The following is a 19497-nucleotide window of genomic DNA, read 5'->3' as shown; positions in this document are numbered from 1 at the left end:
GCCCACCCTGCCACTCTCTGCCCGGGCAGGTATCTGATTTCTGGTTTGAGAACTGGTAGGCAATCCTGTATGCAATGAGTCTGTAACAGTAACAGCTTCTCTGTCTCTGTAGCTCTGCTTAGCTCTGTAGGAATGTATCTATCCTAATCCAGAAGTCAACAGAAGGAAAAGTGAAAATGGGAGGAGGCTTTAGCAATTGCTAAATTGAAATGACAAGTGTGGGGATGGAAGTGCCCCTGTAACTTAGGGGGGAATTTTCATGATTCTTCTTTGAAAATTTGTCTCAGGAGGGCATTTTGCAGTCGTGAGAAGGAAAAGGATACAGGAAAGAGACTAGAAATAAATGTTTTGATAAATTAAAGATTAGCCTAGGGATATTTGCTGCAGCTGCAGCAGAGCTAGGAATAGCAGACTAGAACTTGACCAAATAAATGGGCATGAAGACATGAAGGGAACTGCTGGAGACTGATGCACTAACAGAACCCTTGGAGAAAGTTTTCCCCAAAGTGCTGTCCTCCTTCCCTTTCGACTGCCACACTGCTGCATATAAAGAGTCATTGGGTTTTTTTTCTTGTTCTGCAGCTGGGCAACAGGCTCTGTTGGGGACAGCATTTTACTGAAAGCCCTCTATTGCATCTTTTGGCCTGACAGGGAAATGAGAGGGCATCTGTGTGGACTGAACTCCTTTATCCCCTCTAATGCAATATGCTGTACCATTTTCCAGCGTTTCCAAGTGTTGCAGTTTAACCCCAGCCAGCAGTAAGCATCACACTCCCTGCATGGTGGGATGGGAAGAATCAAAACCAAAAAAACTCATAATAATAGTAATTAAAAGGGAGATTAAAAAAAAGAGTGAAATAAAACTGAAGAAAGAGAAGTGATACACAATGCAGTTGCTCACCACTTGCTGACTGATGCTCAGCCAGTTCCCCAGCAGCAATTGGTCTCTCCTGGCTGACTCATCCCAGTTTATATACTGAAGATGATGTTCTATGGTATGGAATATCCCTTTGCCTAGTGTGGGTCAGCTCTCTGAGTTGTTTTCCCTCCCAGCTTCTTGTGTGGCTGCTCGTTGGAGAGCTTGGGAAACTGAAAAATTCTTAAGTACTACTTAACACGCTGATGCGTTTAGTTGTTGCTATCAACATTGTACCAGCTACTAGAAAGAAAATGGACTCTATCCTGGTTGGAACCAGGACACCATAAAAAAGGAGTCAACAATATGAGTGTCAGACCTTCCTTCATGAGCCAAGCACTCACAAGTTTTACATATGTGTGAAAACAGAGAATTAAAATATTATTGTCCTGATTGTACTTTTGTTACTTTTTGCACTGTTTACAGGGTCAGGACAATGAGCAAGCTTTTTAGTAGATTGTAAAGATATTTTTTATTCTTGTTGTGATTCATCACATGTCAATGATTTGTATTTCTGCTTTGTTTTTTTTTTTTTTTTTTGGCATATCTGAAAAGGATTTTGAAGCACATGTACCAGGCCCCACAGGTAAACACCTTGTGGACCTTGGGATTAAAATTGACTGTATTTACCCAAGAAGACAAAGTTGAACATTTACAAAAGTGTGCACAAAAACTTCTGAGGAACAGCAAGGCACAATCTGTCCAGTTTGACACATGCTGCTTTAAGATTCATACAGGACAGATACAAAACCATTGTCTCTCAGCAGAAGAGACATAAGCTCAGCCTTATGTATGTCGGTCTGAAACAGACTTTTCATCAAAGCAGGTTCAGAAATACTCCTTGAAGTCGTTGCTTAAAGGAGTGTTTTGTGAGCTGCCCAAGAACTCCCGTGAAAATCTTTCTGTGTTTCCCTGACTTTACTGATGATACTTTGCTACCTTTTACCATTGTGCTGGCCAGAATCTGTGTGCCATTTGACATGAGAGTTGCGCAACTCGCCACACTTACGGTTTGTGCTGATGATTACCTTTCTTTCTCAGAAAGCATGCTTACACTCTGTGCAATTATAGTCAATAAACTAAATATGGAAGCCCTTCTTAACTGTAAATGGCAAGGTGACTTAAAATAAGAGCAGAAATGCTGATGCCCTCAGTCTCTGCATTATTGGCCATTCCTCCTGTCAACTAGGGAAAATGGAAAGATTTCTTTAAAATTCTGCATTGGGAATTCATCTAGAGGAGCTTTTCCAGTAACCTGTGCAGCACAGCAAATACCCTTTTCTGTGTACGAACTGGAGGGAAATGGTAGATCTGTGGAGTTTGTTAGTTGCGTGTGACGGACCTAAAGCATGTCACACAGTCAACAGTGCTGTTAGGGCTGGCAAACTGCACGAGCTGATGGAAGTTTATTTTTGATAGCATCATAACTTAGTGCAATAGAATCAGCATATTGCTGAGTAGCTTTTGGTATGAGTTCTCTCATTTCTAGGTAGATGATGTGGCCATATGCTTCTAACATATGCCTCGAGCTGTCATGACAGTGCAGTATGTCGCACACAAATCTCCCAGTGCTATTTTCAAATTAGCAGCCAGGGATGGTATTCTTTTCTAAACCTCTAGCTTTATCCACTGGTGTTGATCAGCTGTTGCCACACTTCATTTTTAAGAAAATATGTATCAGAAGCCACTTCGCAGAAACTCCTGAGTTTCTAGTTGTTGTCCTTCTGGACCTCTGGGGTCTGTTTGTTTTCAGTACATTGTTTTTGGGTTTTGTGGCCTAGCTATAGAAGAAAGAGATGCTGTAGCAGCTGCTGCTGCTGTTGCTAAAAGACCTGCAGCACCATCTGCATGGTAGTGTCATGGTAGGGTTGTTAAGATGGTTGGTGCCTAATTGTCTGTGTTGAGTGCATTTCATTACAAGAGGCTGTATGTACCCAGGAGACACAGCTGTGGTGGGGAATGTTTGGTCCACAGTTTTTATCCGAAGTTTGAACATTGCTTTTCTTATCTGAAAATGCTGAATTGTAGGAGGTTAGGTGAGAAGTTATGGAACATTTTCAGTTTGATTCTTTGCTGTAGGAAGCAGTGAGTGGCTTCTAGTTATTTACTTGTGTACCTAATGACCAGTCCTTTTACGTGTAGAGTCTGGCATTTGTGACAAGTATATGGGGTACTTGCTCAGAATATTAAGCTTATATGTCACTGCATACTTCCTCTCCCTTCTTCTCTCCCCTTCCCCACATACAGCTTTTAGCACTGGTGCAAAAGCAAAGCCATCATTTGAGAAAAGTGTTGGCTGATTTTTTTTGGCTGCAGTTACCACTGTCAAGTTAGTAGGAAGCGGTTTGCTTTGTGTCTAACCTTAAGCATGTATGTTTCTTATTTCATAATTTAAAAACCCCGTTTAGTTTTTCATGCTTGCTTGATGATTGTTTATTTATTTTTCATATCAGATTAGTCTACATAAGCCAGAAATCAAACTGGAATCACTAAAAGAAGATATTAAGGATTTTCTGAAGACATCAGGTTTGTAATACTTCATTGATACACTTGTGAATAGTATAGATCTGTGTAAGAGCATATATGATGTACATGATGAAAACAGTAGTTTGTGGAGCTTGGTATCTTGTCACTGACAGTAGCCAGAAGCAGACATTCAGTGGTTCCAGATTATTAAAAGAGATATAGAAAATTAAAAGGGGAAAAGTTCTTGGATTCTGTCAGCATTTTGAAAAACATACTATGCAAAGAAGTGATTTTATCATTTTATAAGATACTGGTAATTTCACTGAAAGTTCCAGATGATACAAGACTTTAGTCGTTTCTGAAGATGGAAGTTAGCATTCATGGAGGTACTCTTGAAAATTTTACTCTTAGTTAAATTTCCAGTTTTCACTGGAAGTTGTAAGCTATGTAAATATGATGTGAAGATTTAATGATAAGTGATATAAGATTTGTAATAGACAGGAAAATGGTGTCTGTTAATGTTTATTGTTGTTTTAATAATATGATAGCTTTGAAAAAATAGCATGCAATTATTTAACCAAAACTGTCTTCTTTTGAACAGCAGATGGAAATAAAAGATATTCAACCTTTATACAGGTCTCAACTTGCACTTTTTCCTATCTTAATTATGTTAAAGTTTCTTTATCTCTTCCTGTCTGTCTGGTAGGTAGACATGAACTGAGACAGGACAGAAACCTCTAGTGACTGCAAATCAGCTTCTGATTCATGATCCATTAGTATTAATTCCTAAAGTTGTCTTCTGTATATTTTTTTATTTTAACAGGTTGGGAAAAGAAGCTTCAGAATGCTGTTTATAGTGAACTCAACGTGTGAGTTTATTTACTGGTTTTTATTTAATAAGTTCTACTCACATGATTTGTTTTTGATTAATTTTTATGTATAGGTGTATGATGTGTTACTATTATCTGAAAGCTCTGTCATGCCTAGGGTGCCTGCTTAATTTCTGTGTTTAAAGTGTCATTATTTCTTTTTTTTAATGATGTTGAAAATATTGGACTCTAGTACATTTTAAAGAATGAGTGAAACAAATATCACCAAATTTTTTAGTAACTTCAGTAATTTCTTTGTGGTTTTACTTCCAAAGGTACCAACAGTCATAATATAATTCTTCTGTAGCTGAGGTAGTTGCTGCAAATGAATTTTAATTATTTTCAAATGTTTATGACACTGTTGCACGTATTTGCTGTATTAATTATTTTTTTTTAAATCTTTACAATATTGCATCTCTAGACTTACCAGATTGTTGCTCATCATGCTCAGGAAATGGTTATAAACGCACTGAAATTTTTGAATTTTCCTTTTTATTAGTGTTGAGCAAACTCTAGATTAGAATTCTGGGAAGGATAAGTTGCTTTTACATTCTGTCATGGTGGAAAGGTGAATTTCATAACAGATTCAGCTATAAATGCTACTATACAATAAGAAATGTGTGTGCAAATCTGTTTGTGCTAGCGTAAATACACTTTGAACAACATATCTTAGTAGGATAAGGGGCTTGATTCCGTAAAATACTTGTAAATATATCTGTTAGTAAGAATTCATCTTCATCATATCTTTCAAGGGAAAAAATATTTACCTGTCTTTTGGACTAGTGTTTATGCTTTCTTTGAATTCATGGAAATAAGCTACGAAATAACAAAATAAGCCCTAGAAAACTGAAATTAAGCAAAATTACCACAATTTCATGAGCGTAGTGGAAAGGCCAAGAAACAGCATTACTGAAATTTGTTAGTATTGGTTTTACTTTACACATAGGTAGAGTTGTCCAGAACAAATTAGCAGCAAGTACAAGCATGACCTCGCCAGTTAAAAATGGAAGAAATCTGGGGAGGGTTTCACAAAATCTTATGATAGGAACTGATTAAGTACACTTAAATTAAATTCAGGCTAACTATGAGAGAAGCATTATGTAAATTTTGTTTCCTGAAAGACATTTGAGACAGTTAAGTGAAACTAGATAAAATGTTTGGCAATAACTTACTGGAAATAATCTGCATTACTGGAAGATAATTTAATAGTTTTATTTGTTATTTATTTTATTTTAGTTCCAGTTTTTTATATTTTGACATAGTGCGGTTTATGAATGGATACTCAACTTTGCTTGGGTCAACACTACAAAATTCTAATTGCTTTGGACAGGTATATTTTCACTATTGATTTTTAAAAGGAGGTCCTGCAAAAATTATATTGTCTGTTTAAAAAATACAATATCCTGGATAATAAAAGCTCTGGAGAGCCATTAAGATGACATGATGTAAAGGGGATACACTTCCAAAATGTCTGATTTTTTCATAGAGTTATTTGATTTTATTTTACAAATATTATGAAATTGTGAGGAAGCATTATTTTTAATGTAAGAAGAACTCATGTTGAGATATTATTAATACTTACATATCTTTATATTGTTTGTGTCCATAGGAAAGGATGAGGAAGAAATATTTCTAAAAAATATGCTTATTTTTAGTTTTAATCAACATACACAGTGGTTTTCCTAATGCTTTCGTGAAAAAGGTTATGGTTATGTTTACAAATACAGGATTAATTAAGCAAAATAAAAATCTCAACATTTAAAATATAATAAATAATTTTTTTAAGGTTTCCTTCACCCTGCCATCCTGCTGCACCGCCTGAGCATATGAAAGAACCGTTAGCTTATATGAGGAAAGCACAGGTGGGTTGTTATCAATTTCACTGTTCCTATCAAATCTTTGATTAGATTATTTGATATTTATTCTGTATAATGTTAGTGTATGATTTCTATGTTTTATACCTTAGGAAAACCACAAATTTGTAATTGCATTGAAGTTAATAAAGTTGTATATGTGACATGTTACATCCATACAAAAAAATGCTCAAGTAATTCTGTAGCCATCAGAGAAGTAGGATATAGTGGCAGGTAGGTGACTATAGTAGACTAGAGACAATATGAAATATGACAAGGAGGAGAATTTGATTTTATTGGGAAGAAGAAGAAGTGTAGCTATAGGTCATTTCACTTAGGGTTACAACAATATTGTTTTGAAAAGACACAGGAAAGCAGTTTCACCATGAAAGACAACAGTCTTCAGAGATAGCAAGATATTCAGAAAGAGATATATATAGTAGAAAGGAAGATAAAAAGTATAGAGCTAAGGAGCTTAAGGCATATTGAAGGAGAATAAGAGAAATTACTATAAAGGATTAAATGGGGATTTTTAGTGTCAGGAAATAAAATGTCCTTGCTTCATTGGTTTTATTTTTTCACCAATATATACCATTTGAAATAAATAAATAAACAAGTAAAAAAAAAATAAAAGCTTCAAGAATATGATCTAAACAAAATATCTGAGGTAAGGATACAATTGCATTTAACTCAGCTGTGACTAGAAATATATTGTAGTATTCTTCTACAAAGTATTCAGCAAATTGTGTTACTTTTTCGATCATATTGTTGCTTATTCAAGTAAGGCGTATCTTGCTGTCCTGGCTTTCAGTCTTTAGTATTTGGGGACAAAGACTGTATTAAACAATTTTTCTTCTGTAGTGTGAAATACAATGCCACAATTTACTGCCTGAAAGTAATCATTCTTATCAGTTTACTAATAAGAAAACCACAGAAGTGTATCTTTGTGTATGTTTATCTAAACAAGTTTCATTGGTTATTATTTTATAAAAGTGTATTCAATACTTACAGTGACAAGTATTTTTAGCTCTGTGTGGAAAGGGCTGTTTTTTTAATAATCTAGGAATAAGTAGAAGTCCTATCTTTACTAGTTTCAAAATTTCATAACTCTATTTCAGAGAGTATTAGGCATTGTTAAAAAAGTTTCTTTACCCTAGGTTTCCTGTAGCAGAGTGTCAGGCATTGAATCTTGTAAAAATTTATTCAGATGGTACAGCAGAAAAACAGTTGTGACTGGGTGCCTCCAGAGAGTGACCCCCCCTCTAATTTGTTTAGTTATGATTTGTGGCCTAAGGCCACAGTACTTCAGTCAGTTATGCTAAGTTAAGAAAACCACACAATTAATTATAATATTTTATAAGTAAACTATCTTAATCCTGAACAGGCATCCATACGCTCTGGGGTGGGTTTACCCTGTTAGGCAGCTCAGCCACTGCCTCTCTCCCCCCAGGTGGAGTGGGAGAGAGACTCAGAAGGACAAAAGTGAGAAAAGTGTAATAAAGGCAGATAAAGACAGTTTAATAGGTAAAGCAAAAGCTATACATGCCAGCAAAGCAAAATAAGGAACTCATTCACTACTTCCCACCAGCAGGCAGATGTTCAGCCATCTCCAGGAAAGCAGGGCTTCAGCACACATGACAGCTAATTGAGGAGATAAACACTGTAACTCCAAATGTCCCCCCTTCCTCCTTTCTCCCAGGTTTTTATTCAGAGCGTGATGTCATATGGTCTGGAATATCCCTTTGCTCAGTTGGGGTCAGCTATCCTAGCTCGGTTACCTCCCAACTTCTTGTCCACCTCCAGCCTACTCACTGGTGGGAAAACAAGATAAACGGAAAAGGCCTTGAAGCTATGTACATGCTTTTCAGCAGCAGCTAAAATACTGATTATGTTATCAACACTGTTTTGATCATAAATCCAAAACACAGTACTATGCCAGCTACTATGAAGAAAATTAACTCCATCCAGGCTAAAAACAGCAGATCCTCTTTCAAATCTTTTCTTGACATACAATTCTTCAGTAAAGATACATGAATCCTTTTCATGGAGAAATATTACATGATGATAAGTGTGAAATAATAATAAATGTGCAATTAGGGAATGAACATATTTTCTAAACCCACTGAGGAGCATGTGAGCATTTGATTTTCCAGATGTGCACACATTTATCACTGTAGTTAATAGGTCAGTAAGAAAACAATCATGGTAACATCAGTTGAATCACAACTAGATTTTCTTTTTTGTTTCTCTTTTTCATTAAAGAGCAATAAACAATGTAAGTAGCTTACCAAGTCAATGTTTTGATGATTCCCTTTGTTTAAAATATTTGGACTAGCTAAATTGCAAATATACAGGTTGCTAATACCCTTTGGGAGAGAAATAAAAGTGAAAACATACTAGTTTACTTCCATTAGGTATCAGAAATCTAATTAATGTTTTGAAGGTAGAAGACTGTTTTTGTTTTATTTGTAGGTAATTTTTTAACTTTATTTGTTGTCACAACAGCATCACAACAGTTGGAAAATTATATTTTAGTGCTATCAATAAAATTTGTCCTTGTAGAAAAATGTTTTCTATATAAGTCGTATTCTATTTTTGTTATGCACAGTCATTGTTTAAGGTGCTGTTTCCATTGTTTTGTACTGGTTGACATTTTCTTTATCCTTTTCTATCTTAATTAATTTTGGTCTTCTTCAGAATTCTGGAAAGAAGGGTAATACTCTCTGAAAACTATCTTACTTTGAGATCAGTTATTGGAATGACTTTGAAACAGTAATTAAAATTACTGTTTTTCTAGAGTAGATATTAAAATGTTCATAATTAACCTTTTTTTTTCCCTCAGATTGGTTCTGTTGTCTCATGCCTAGGTGACAGACTGAAATTTTTATACCATATTCTCTTCTAGGAAGGGATAGGACATTAACAGCAATGAGTAATAATGCTGTAAATCATTCCTGTAGTTGTGGTATTGTCTAGTGTGGAAAAAATACTGCAGTTAGTATTTACATATCTTTTAATATTAATGTAACATAATTTGAACTTTCTAATTGTGTATGCTGGAGAGCTGGTCCTCTGTTTGGACCAAGGTAGATGACTGGGTACAACTGCTTTAGTCTGTCATGGTTTAGGTCTCTCCTAGACAGAGAAACACTAGGCCTTGGATTGTTTTTTCTTCTGTTTTCTGGAGTCAGATACAGTATTTAGGACCTTTCTGTAAAACGTCAGGTTGTTTCACATCTCTGGTGTTTTCCTAGGTATTTGGTCTGGTTACAGTTTTGGGAAGATAGCTCACCTCTTCCCGCCGTGTTAACCAGTAGTCTTATTGCTTAAAACTCGTGTTTCTTAGTGCAGACAGTGTTAGCACTAGGCTGTAGGGTTAAAAATCTGAACTTGGCTAATTTGCTTTACCTGCTCAACAGAGACTGATGCGAATTGAAACATTCCCGAATCCATTGACTATTTTCACATCTACATTTTGATGAGATGAAGTCATTGCAGACCTTTTCAACTGTTTGTTTTGCTCCCAGAATTTGCTGGGAAAGCCTTTGCTAGACCTAGTACAACCCTACTGCAAACAGCAATGAAGAAATGAAATGGACAACATAAAAACAAGAGCAAAAAGAGCTCAAGAGAAGCATAAGAAGCTGAGTCCAAAGAAATGTAAGGCAGTGTTTCCACGGTCTGATACCTCCCAAGAAGCTATCTTTTAATTGTTTAAATTTACAAAGTTCTCAACAAACCAAACACTGTGAATCTAAGCAGGAACTCCTACCATGATAGCCCCATAATATATAATTCGTAAGTCTGCACTGCTTCATTTTAACACATACAGGCCCTTTTTCCTGCTTTTAGCTGTGAGCTCGGAATTTGTTTCAGGGTTTTGAGAGGAATATTAAATGAGTACACTTAAAGAGGAGGTAGGTGGATAAGAAATAATGGGACATCATCCAGTTACAAAGCATAAGGTGTAAGAAAACAGGGAAGGAGGAGCCAGTTCTGTGTTGGACTAGGTCTCCTTGGCTCCAGCATCTGCCTTCTACAATAGCAGTGGGAATGGTGCAGCTTCCCAGAGCAAGGCCACATTGTTAATTAGCTGTCTTCAAAGGAATCTGAGATTCTCTATGGACTCTAGAGAACCCATATTGTTTGAGTTAATAATACTTATTTTTGCTTGATCTTCTTTAAAGCTTTGTTCCATTGCTTTGAAATTTGTCTCCAATGAAAAACATAGGTTTATCTGAAGTTTGTGCAGTGAGAAACATAATTCAGGGTGATCTTCTGTGATACAGTACACCTTCCTGAAGGCAGGGCAGGTCTTAAAACTATAGTACTGGAGTGCATTCCCAGCAGTAAGAGTTCTGCTTCCTGGAATCTTAAGAGTAATTCCGTGTGTTCTACTTGAGTAGCATCAGCTGGTTATCTAGAAATACAGGGATCTGAAAAGATCAATTTATCTCGGATGGGCTGCACTTCAGTCTTCCGGGAGAAGGCTATGTTGTCTGCATTTTAACCTTTTTGTCACTTGCATCATTAGGTTCTTCACCTCCGTGCTGCTAGCCATGCTCTTACTGATCCTAGATCTTACTGAAGTGGAGCTTTGCTAAAGCAAATCCTTTCCTCCCGATACTTAAATTTTCCTGTTTTCCTCTTTGCCCATTTTCAGATCTTTTATTTTGAAGAAAGTCCATACATAAACAACAGACATGATTAGAAAATTATCTTGAAATTCATAGTTATATTTGCTGTTGATATTCTGGTACGTTTTTTGCCCAGCTAAGACCAGATTCTGCATGTTGTACATGCTATACAGACACACAATCAAAAAAGCATTCTGACCTGTAGGTTTATAGTTACAAGCTAGAGCATTCCCCAGCCCTGTTTAAAATATGAATAGCATTACAGGTGATTTCAGTGGGAGCAGGCATACTAGGAACTTTCTGAAGTGTAATAGAGATGTTCCTAGCTGGATACTAATTTCTCCCCAAAGAGTTTAGTAATCCCTAAATCATAAAATACAACTAAATTACTAATTTTTTTTCATGAAACAGACTGGTGGACAATGAAAAAATTAAAATTACAATGCTACTTCTTCTAATGTGGTGACTTCTGAAGATCTGCTTAAAACGTCTTCCTTCAATAGTCAGTTCACCTTTCCTAGTTTCTAAATCCCCGAGAAAATAGAATTGAGTGTTTGAATAGTTGATAAAGAAAAATAATTTTTTTTCTATGAAAAATATTAAAATAAAAAGAAATTTTATAACATTTTTATTATTCCTAAAATAATTTCTATTTCTTGCTACAGAAGTTGGAGCAGGGGTATTCAGTTCTCTTTTAGATCATACATTTATTTGGTTTCTTGTGTCTTAATTAAGTTCTACCTCTTCTCAGAGGCCAAGTGAAATGTTTCTGAGCATCAGAACAAGAGAGGTACCATCACAGTTTCTATATTTCTGTTCTTTTTAAAATGTACAGATTTTGATTAGAGAAAATGTACCAAATGACATCTGTGTCCAGACACCTTGAATTCTACCCACACAGTAGGTCTTCCTGGGTGCACTTTCAAAGAATCACATTTCTGTCTAGTCTTGTAGAAGAAAGAAATTTTTCACATGACAACAAACAGCCATTGGAATAATCTCCCCAGAGAAGTGATGGATTTCACAACAATGGACAGTTCTAAGATTTGACTGGACAGGATGCTGGGCCATCTCATTTAGACTATGCATTTGTCAAGAAGGGTTGGAGCAGGTCACCCTTGAGGCCCCTTCCAACTTGGTATCCTATGATTCTATGACTGATCTTGATGATTTTATTTTGGTTTTGAAAGGGCTGCTGACACCTCTGTACTCTCTTCTTTGTTTCTACTTTCTTATCTTGTATGGCTTAATAGTCCTCTTACTCTCTCATTTCTCATGTCTTTCAGCAACAAACCCACACTTCTCAGCAAAATAGGGTACCATAAATGCTCTACACCACCCCTCCATGAGGGAATAACCTGTTTGTGGCATAGTATTGTGTAAATGCAGCATCTGAATACGGTAATACAGCGAAATAGAAATAGTATACAAGATACTATAAAAAATACAGCAATTTGGAAAACATTCCTTGCAGTCAAAATTCAGATTGCATTTGGTTTTGCAAGAGAAGGTGAAGGGATGACTTGATTATGAGAAGAAATTTCTGGGGAAAGCTAGCTGTTTTGTTTGATGGAAAAAGTCATGAGAGGATCTTGTAAATGGAAGCTAAAATCAAACAATTATTTATGGCCACACTATAATTTTACTTTTTTTTTTTAAACAGAACATTTGAACATCTGCCCTTCCCTTCATTTGCTTCTTCCTGCCTAATAAACTGCAGCCTCTTTCGGACAGAACTTTAAATCTGAGGAACATGTGGTTAGACAGTAACTAACTGTTGCAGAATTTGTGTCTAGAGCAAATTACAAATAATAAATAGAGCTAAATGACATTAAGAAGAGTCTTTGCATTAATTTTATCAAGGCCTGACTCATCATCCACAGAAAACTAAATTTAATATAACAACCACCAGTGCTGCTGTAATCACAGAAGCAAAATCCTGAGTCAGTTGACAAGGAAGTCAATACTAGTTGGCATTAACTTCAGAGGAATTATCCATGGATTAGGCACCAGATGGTGAGTTTGAAGTCTAAATCAATAGTCAGAAGACTCTGATTGCTCTTTAAGCTGTCCATTTACAACTAAAGGATTGTCTACTTCTGGTTTTCTCTTTGATTAGCGAACTAGTTCCTGAGTGTTATTTTAGAAAAAGTATTTCTCTGAGCATTACAGAATAACAGATTTCTGTCTTTTTGACTTCTGAGAACATCTTTGAGACCCTTTGTGAAGAAAGACTCTCTTCAGGTCACAGCGTGGAGAAGGCATTCTCTGTACACAGTTGATTGCTCTGCTTATAATTTGAAAAAAGTTGTTAGATGTTGTTATATAAGGAAGCTTGTTCATTAAGCATATGTCAGAAATGAGTAATTGTGAAACACATGCTTTTAGGAGATCTGAAATGTGAACAGCTCATTTTTCTGATTCTCTTTTTGTGATGTAAATGATGAAATCTGTTGTCTGTTTAAATGGAAACGATAAAGCAGTGTAAGTGCGTCCTTAACATTTTTGCATGCATCAGTCAGTGACTCTGCTATACTTTCTTATATATTACTTTAAAAAGCTGCTTTTATTACATGATAAATGCAATTGAAAGAAAAAGAAATTCCATATAATTGAAATTTTTTTGGTGTGTTTTAGGGAAGCTGGGAGAAGCGAATTCTAAAAAGTCTAAACAGTATGTGCACAGAACTGAGTATCCCACTAGCACAGAAGGTAACGTATTACTAACTTTCTGTTGCCAAACTGACATTTTTTTAAAATTAAGCCTTGCCTTGCACACATGTAATTTAGTGTTCATTTTACGCATGGTTATCAAGAGCTGCAAGGCGAGTATCCAAATAGTTTTAATACAGAATAATTCTCAGGGATGGTGGCAATGTGTGCATCAGCTGAACATGGGAGAAGATGAAGTCTATAGGTAGAACTTCCTCTTTGCTTTTGCAGTAGTTATTGTCTCGAGGGAGCATCACACTGGAAAGCTAATTGCTACGTTTGTTGCTCTTTATAGAGCATTTTTGTGTGTGGAGTCAGCTGTGTAACTTCTAGCTGCAGAACCTGTACACAGTGAAGGTACACTTTGTGTGCTGGAGAAAGCCCTAGGTGAACTGGTACTTCAGGAGTGAGAGATGCTGGTACATTACTAATTCTGTCATTCATTCTACTCTGTTTTGGTTTGGTTTTTATTAATTTAGAGGCTTTAATTTTAAAGATTATGGAATTGGGGAATAATGTTAGAACGTTTTGGTTTTTATCTTTCTCCTGTTGTGTATCTGTGATAGGTGACAAAACCTCAGTGGTTCATCATATGAGGTAAAGGATGCAGCTGTGTTTGCTTTTCATGACTGTGACAGTGACAGGAATTTGATGACTGAGTCAAACAGCTCTATGGAATGAGCAGTAAATCTTCAGCAATATGAAACCGACTACTAAACAGCTTAAATTTAGTAGTAAACATATGAAACTATTTGATGGGCTCTTTTTTCCCTTAAACTGAAACTTGGACTTTCTACAGTAGAATATACTTTCAGGCTGTGGATAATTTGTAAGCAAAATAAGCTTGTATTGCTAGCAGTCCATTTTTTAAAGTGTTACATTAAATTATATATGAAATGGGCATGTTTTTACTCAGTCTGTTAAAAAAAGAAGAGTTACTTTCTTGTGCCTTTCAGAGGCCTGTAAGTGAACAGAAGGAACTGCTTAATAAATGGAATGAAATGGGAACTGATGAGCCAGGTAAGGTCAACTAAATTTTTGTGTATTAAGTTTTTGTACATAGAAAAACAGCATATACATCTTATTTATCATTCAAAGATTAATGTGGTCACTTCAATGTCAATCTTTTTTCTCATTGGTAATGTATCATGCATAAATAAATCCTCATATCATTGTTATTTTGTTTCAAGTTATTGTACTAACCTTGAATGATCACTGAGAGGTTATGGTACAATACTCCTCATTCCAGTGTTTTAGACATTTATACACCTAGGCCACAGCTCCTCTTACTGTAAGGTCAAGCAAAAAGCAACAAAATATTCAGAACTATGGATAGTTAAGCTCAGATGTTTTATTAACAAAAGATAAAAATAACACTTGCATAGAATAGTTAGTCATATTATACTTTGGGAGAGCAAGGCTAACTGCCTTGGTAGTTTATATCCAAGTTCCTTAAAAGAAATTCTTTTACAAAGGTACTAGTTCTGTCATGGTGCCACCTCTGCAATGGCAAATACTTTTCATGGATTGTTTATGACTAGAACCTATTTTTCATTTGAGAGCAGTATATTTAATTCAACAATCTATGCTGTTTAAAAAAACTTTTGTCTTTGGAATATAGTGTCTGTCTCATGTCTAAGAATGGCTCAGTCTAAAGACTTAGGTGGAATAAGTAAAAACTTCATGTGACTACTGCTCATTTATTGGGCCTTTACAAAACTAAGACACTTAACAGTAGCATATTGTTGGAGAATTACGTGGTGGTTGTAGCCGTGGTATCTGATAATATTATTTGAGTTTTTGCTCTTATATGTTTCTGAAATTGCCAAATTGTGTTACAGGTATGGGAAGTTGCATGGTTTTTTTCATCTCTTGGTTTTAACATAGCATTATTGAAACCTTATTTCAGATCTAAGTCTCTTCCGGCCTGTTTACGCACCTAAAGATTTTCTGGAGGTAAGTATTTATTAAACAATGACTCAGCCATTGACTTGCATCCATTATAGTCTTTTATGTGAAGTGGGAAAAATAATTGCATGTATTTCAAACAATTTGTCCTTTAGAGCAAGTGAAATGTGGTACTTTTTTTTAGGACTTCATGTTTTGTTTACAAAACAAAATACTTTTGTCTATAATTGCAGTTTTAAATTGTACTTGCAAGAAGCCTTTTCTCCAAAGAACAGTTTGGAGCCAACCTTTTTTCTCTGACAGCAGTTCTCCAGCTGATATCATAAATCATTTTACATTTTAAATTGCAATACATTAAGATGATAAATTGCAGTATCTGAAGCTGGTAGACTGTTTGGTGGTAGATAGTAGACCTGTATGCTCTTGAAATCGTAGGTCATCTATGAAGATAGTGAAAAATCAAACATGAAACAGAGTTGTGTAGAACTCAAAGGCTTTAGTCTGTACTCAAACCAAACCATGAAAAAAATGGTGACTGCTGAATCTACGTAGTCAGAAATAACAGTATTACTTGGAATTTTCTATGGTTCAAGCACAGAACATCTTGCTAAAACAGAACTTATTTTACCAGCTATGCCTAGAATAGGCATGGATGATGGACAATCAACATTGTTGATGACAGTGAACCTAATGGTGATGCAGTAGAAGATCTTGGATTAAAATCTGATTGAAAATACAATTCAATATCCTAGATGTTGTAGCCATCAGGAATATACTCTTGGCTTTTGAACAGCTTTGATGAGGAAATGTATTTTAGTCAAGACATTACTGTGTAGCCAGCACTTGATCCCATATATAAAAAATCATTTCTGCTTTTTTATTTCATCATTTGAATTTACTTTTCAAGGTAGAATATATTTATTTTCTTTAAAAATTGGATCCTTTTTTATTTTGAAAATGTTGAGATAGAATTTGGGCCTATATCTATCATAGTTGCAGGAAGTGGTTCTATGCTGAACGTGGTGTTTGTAATACTGGTGATATCAAGAAGAGTTCTGAATGTAAATTTCTGAATATATATGCAAGGAAATGACAGAGCTACTATTTTTAAGGTACTGATGAATCTTCGAAACCCAAATTATGAAAATGGAGAACAGCCAAGTTTCAGAAATCATCTGGGGCTAATTCAGGTTCCTTTAAAAGTTAAAGACATTCCAGAATTGGTAAGTATGATTTTTCTTACAAGAGGTTTCTGTAAGAATTATTTTGCCTTGCTAACTAATAAGATTCTAAACAATAAATAACAATATTAGTATCACAAGTTTCTCCTTTTGAAAGTGAAAATCAATATAAATATGTAGTTAAAACACAGACCATAAAAAAGTTTTATGAAAAAACATTTTTAATGAAAAATAAAACATAAATAGTAAATTATCTACCAGTAGGAGAGTTTTCATTTTGTGCCACATAGGTTTTGATTTGTGCCAAAAATAACTTTTGTACATGTTACTCCCTCTTTTTTTCTGTGTAAGAAACTTCACACGTGTAGTTTATCTTTTATTTGGTGCTGTACAAGATCAGTAACCTGATAATCAATTAGCTTCTGATTTTCTTCTTGAAGTAATTTTAAAACCCTTTATTGTCAGATTGTAAATGGAAGGAAATGCTTGGGGGATAGTATTATGACTGGAAAAGAGAAGAGCTCTTCTAAATGCTTCACTGATAAGGCTCTTGAGGATTTTATGCTAGTAGAAAAACTTGCACCTGGGTTGGAAAAGAGCTGGGAATTAGCAATGGTTAACTTGGTCTCTCATGCACCACTTTATTACATCCAAGTGTATTTCATAGTTGACCTCAGAACGGGGGCCTATAACTAAAATAAGAGTTGATGTGAATTTCTTCTCTTTAAAAAAACCCAACTTGTATTTCATATGTATGCACTTAAAATAACTACATTTGGGTTAGAAAATATTTGTATTAAGTTTTTCAGAAGAAATCTTTAGCAATTTAGGGAATTAAACATTGTTAATTACTGTTTTATGGTTTGTTTCTTTTCAGAAAGAAGACTTCAGTGAACTAGGCTTAAATATAGGACAGCTGGGTATTGATGATTCAGCACAAGTGCCTCCTGGTTAGCTAATGCTGTTCTTCAGTCATTTAAATAGAACATTAATGAGTAGAATACTTTGCAATTAGCAAGTAATTTGTGTATTTTTTCCCATAATAAACCATAAATATTTGTTATCTAACTATGATTGTAGCAATTTTCTTAGTAAAATATAGATAATACTAGAAAACATTGTGAATGTGAAGGGTCAGATTTGGAGAAGATTTTAAATCATCTCAAATTGAAAATATGTTAATTTCAGTGTGTTTGAACACTTCAGGATCTACAGAAAATATCAGTAAATGATAAGCCAACTAACAGATATATATACAAACATCTTTTAAATAACTATCTTTAAGAAAAGACTAGAGAAAATATCCATATATTAATATTTAGTAGCTTAAATAGTGCATAATTTCTTTTGGTTTTCTGTGTATGCATTTATTCCTGTAGAAACAAGTTTTAAAGTGATCTTTCATATGAAAATGGAAAACACTGCAGTATCAAGTGATTTTTCTTTTTAAATGGAAACTTACCTAATTGAAAGTATAGATTCATGTAATATAGTGCTGCTTTGGTATTTGTGTCCTTCCGACAAGAAAAAAATCTGTTGTATCTATATTTTTTTTAGTTTTTGAAGAAGTGGTGCTGAGCAGGTTAATTTTGTGACATTAGCAGTGAAAATCAGCTGCATGTCACGGTGTGTAGTAAAAATATAAAATATATTCTAGCTGGAGTATCTTTTAAATTTATTTTTTGCCATTCTTTTCTATTTCTTGATTTTCTAGAGTTCTTTGAAAATGAACATGTACGTGTTGGACAGAAAGGTATGGATTTGTTTTCATCTGTAACAAGCTGTGAGTGGTTAGGAATGCATTTAGTAAATTTCTATCTCAATTACGTGTGCCTCTTAGAATTTTAAGAATTTAGAGAGACTAACAAAAAGCACTGTTGGAATACCACTGTAATTTAGACAGAGACAGTCAGTAATACTGTTGTACTTTAGACAGAGACAGAAAAAGCAAGGATTTGCAGTCTGCCAACAGCTTCAAGATAAATAGCTCCACAGACATTTCATTGAAAATTAAATAGGAAGCACAGAGATGTAACTTTTTGGTGATAACTTAACTTATGCCACTACTGAATTTAATTTTAAAATCAAAAGACTCTGGACTCCCTTCTCTGCACAAAAAGTTCTCATTAGTGTAATGGGATTTACGCCTGTGCATCAGAACAGTCTCTTTAATGGTTATTTGCAACTGCAGAACTTGCTAAATATTGCAGTACTTGGCCGCTGTGGAAAACTCACTACATTGTCTCTGTATACTGCTTTTTCTGAAGAAGTTCCAGGGTTTTTTTTGTAGGTTATTTCTTAAAATTTTACAAAAGAAAAGGAAAGATAAAAAACAATAATTTATGAGCTCAGGTTTTTTGATAGAATAAACATACAAAGAATGTTTGAAACCCATCGGTATTGGCTACTTACTGTCTCTTGTGATTCCTGCTAAACACTATCACCATCAAAGAAAAAAGTAGGGTGGATATCATCCTGGAACTCCTCCACCACCCCAACCCCCCTTTTCTTTTTTGGCAATAACAAAAGAATGACCTTTCTTTCTTCCTTCTCCTTTTGCAGACCTCTTTCTGTCCCTCATTGTCTTGTTTTCTGATCCAAGAACAATTCATTAGGGTACTGTCCATCTCTGTTCTTTTCCATTTTGTCCAAACAAATTTCCCCATCCAGACTTCCTGAGCCAGTCATTCAACTCTACAATGTAATTCTTACTCCTCATCCCTTGGCTGTGTAGAGCAGCTTCTATTTTGGAGATTATCTTAGCTTTTTCGATATGCAAAGACACAAAATTTTGTAAAAATATAAGTTAAAGGCCTTGACCATAAGCTGAAATCTCAGTTCTTTCAGTGGGAATCATACTGCATGCTCTGTTGGTTGTTGATTATGACTTAGGTTGCAAAAATGTATTGATTTTGCTTTTATATTAGATGTATTGCCAAATCTGAGGAATTTTCT

The 19497-nt window shown here is 35.0% G+C and overlaps 1 protein-coding gene across 1 annotated transcript in view; it reads left to right on the top strand.

Annotated features, from left to right (window-relative positions):
- Positions 1 to 3369: 3369 nt before the first annotated feature.
- TBC1D19 (TBC1 domain family, member 19) overlaps positions 3370 to 19497 on the top strand; it is a gene marked incomplete at its 5' end in the record, with an annotated part of 39235 nt that continues 23107 nt past the window's right edge. The window contains 9 exons of the mRNA XM_008944784.1: positions 3370 to 3442; positions 4206 to 4251; positions 6038 to 6113; positions 13379 to 13453; positions 14410 to 14473; positions 15363 to 15409; positions 16474 to 16584; positions 17420 to 17492; positions 18257 to 18295. Coding sequence (XP_008943032.1) covers positions 3370 to 3442; positions 4206 to 4251; positions 6038 to 6113; positions 13379 to 13453; positions 14410 to 14473; positions 15363 to 15409; positions 16474 to 16584; positions 17420 to 17492; positions 18257 to 18295 — 604 coding nt within the window. The remainder of the gene's footprint in view (positions 3443 to 4205; positions 4252 to 6037; positions 6114 to 13378; positions 13454 to 14409; positions 14474 to 15362; positions 15410 to 16473; positions 16585 to 17419; positions 17493 to 18256; positions 18296 to 19497) is intronic.

This window comes from Merops nubicus, unplaced genomic scaffold (genome assembly GCF_000691845.1).
Source record: "Merops nubicus isolate BGI_N331 unplaced genomic scaffold, ASM69184v1 scaffold15957, whole genome shotgun sequence".
Lineage (NCBI taxonomy): Eukaryota > Metazoa > Chordata > Aves > Coraciiformes > Meropidae > Merops > Merops nubicus.
Note: the sequence above shows the minus strand (reverse complement) of the source record. Positions and strands in the feature narration are given on the sequence as shown.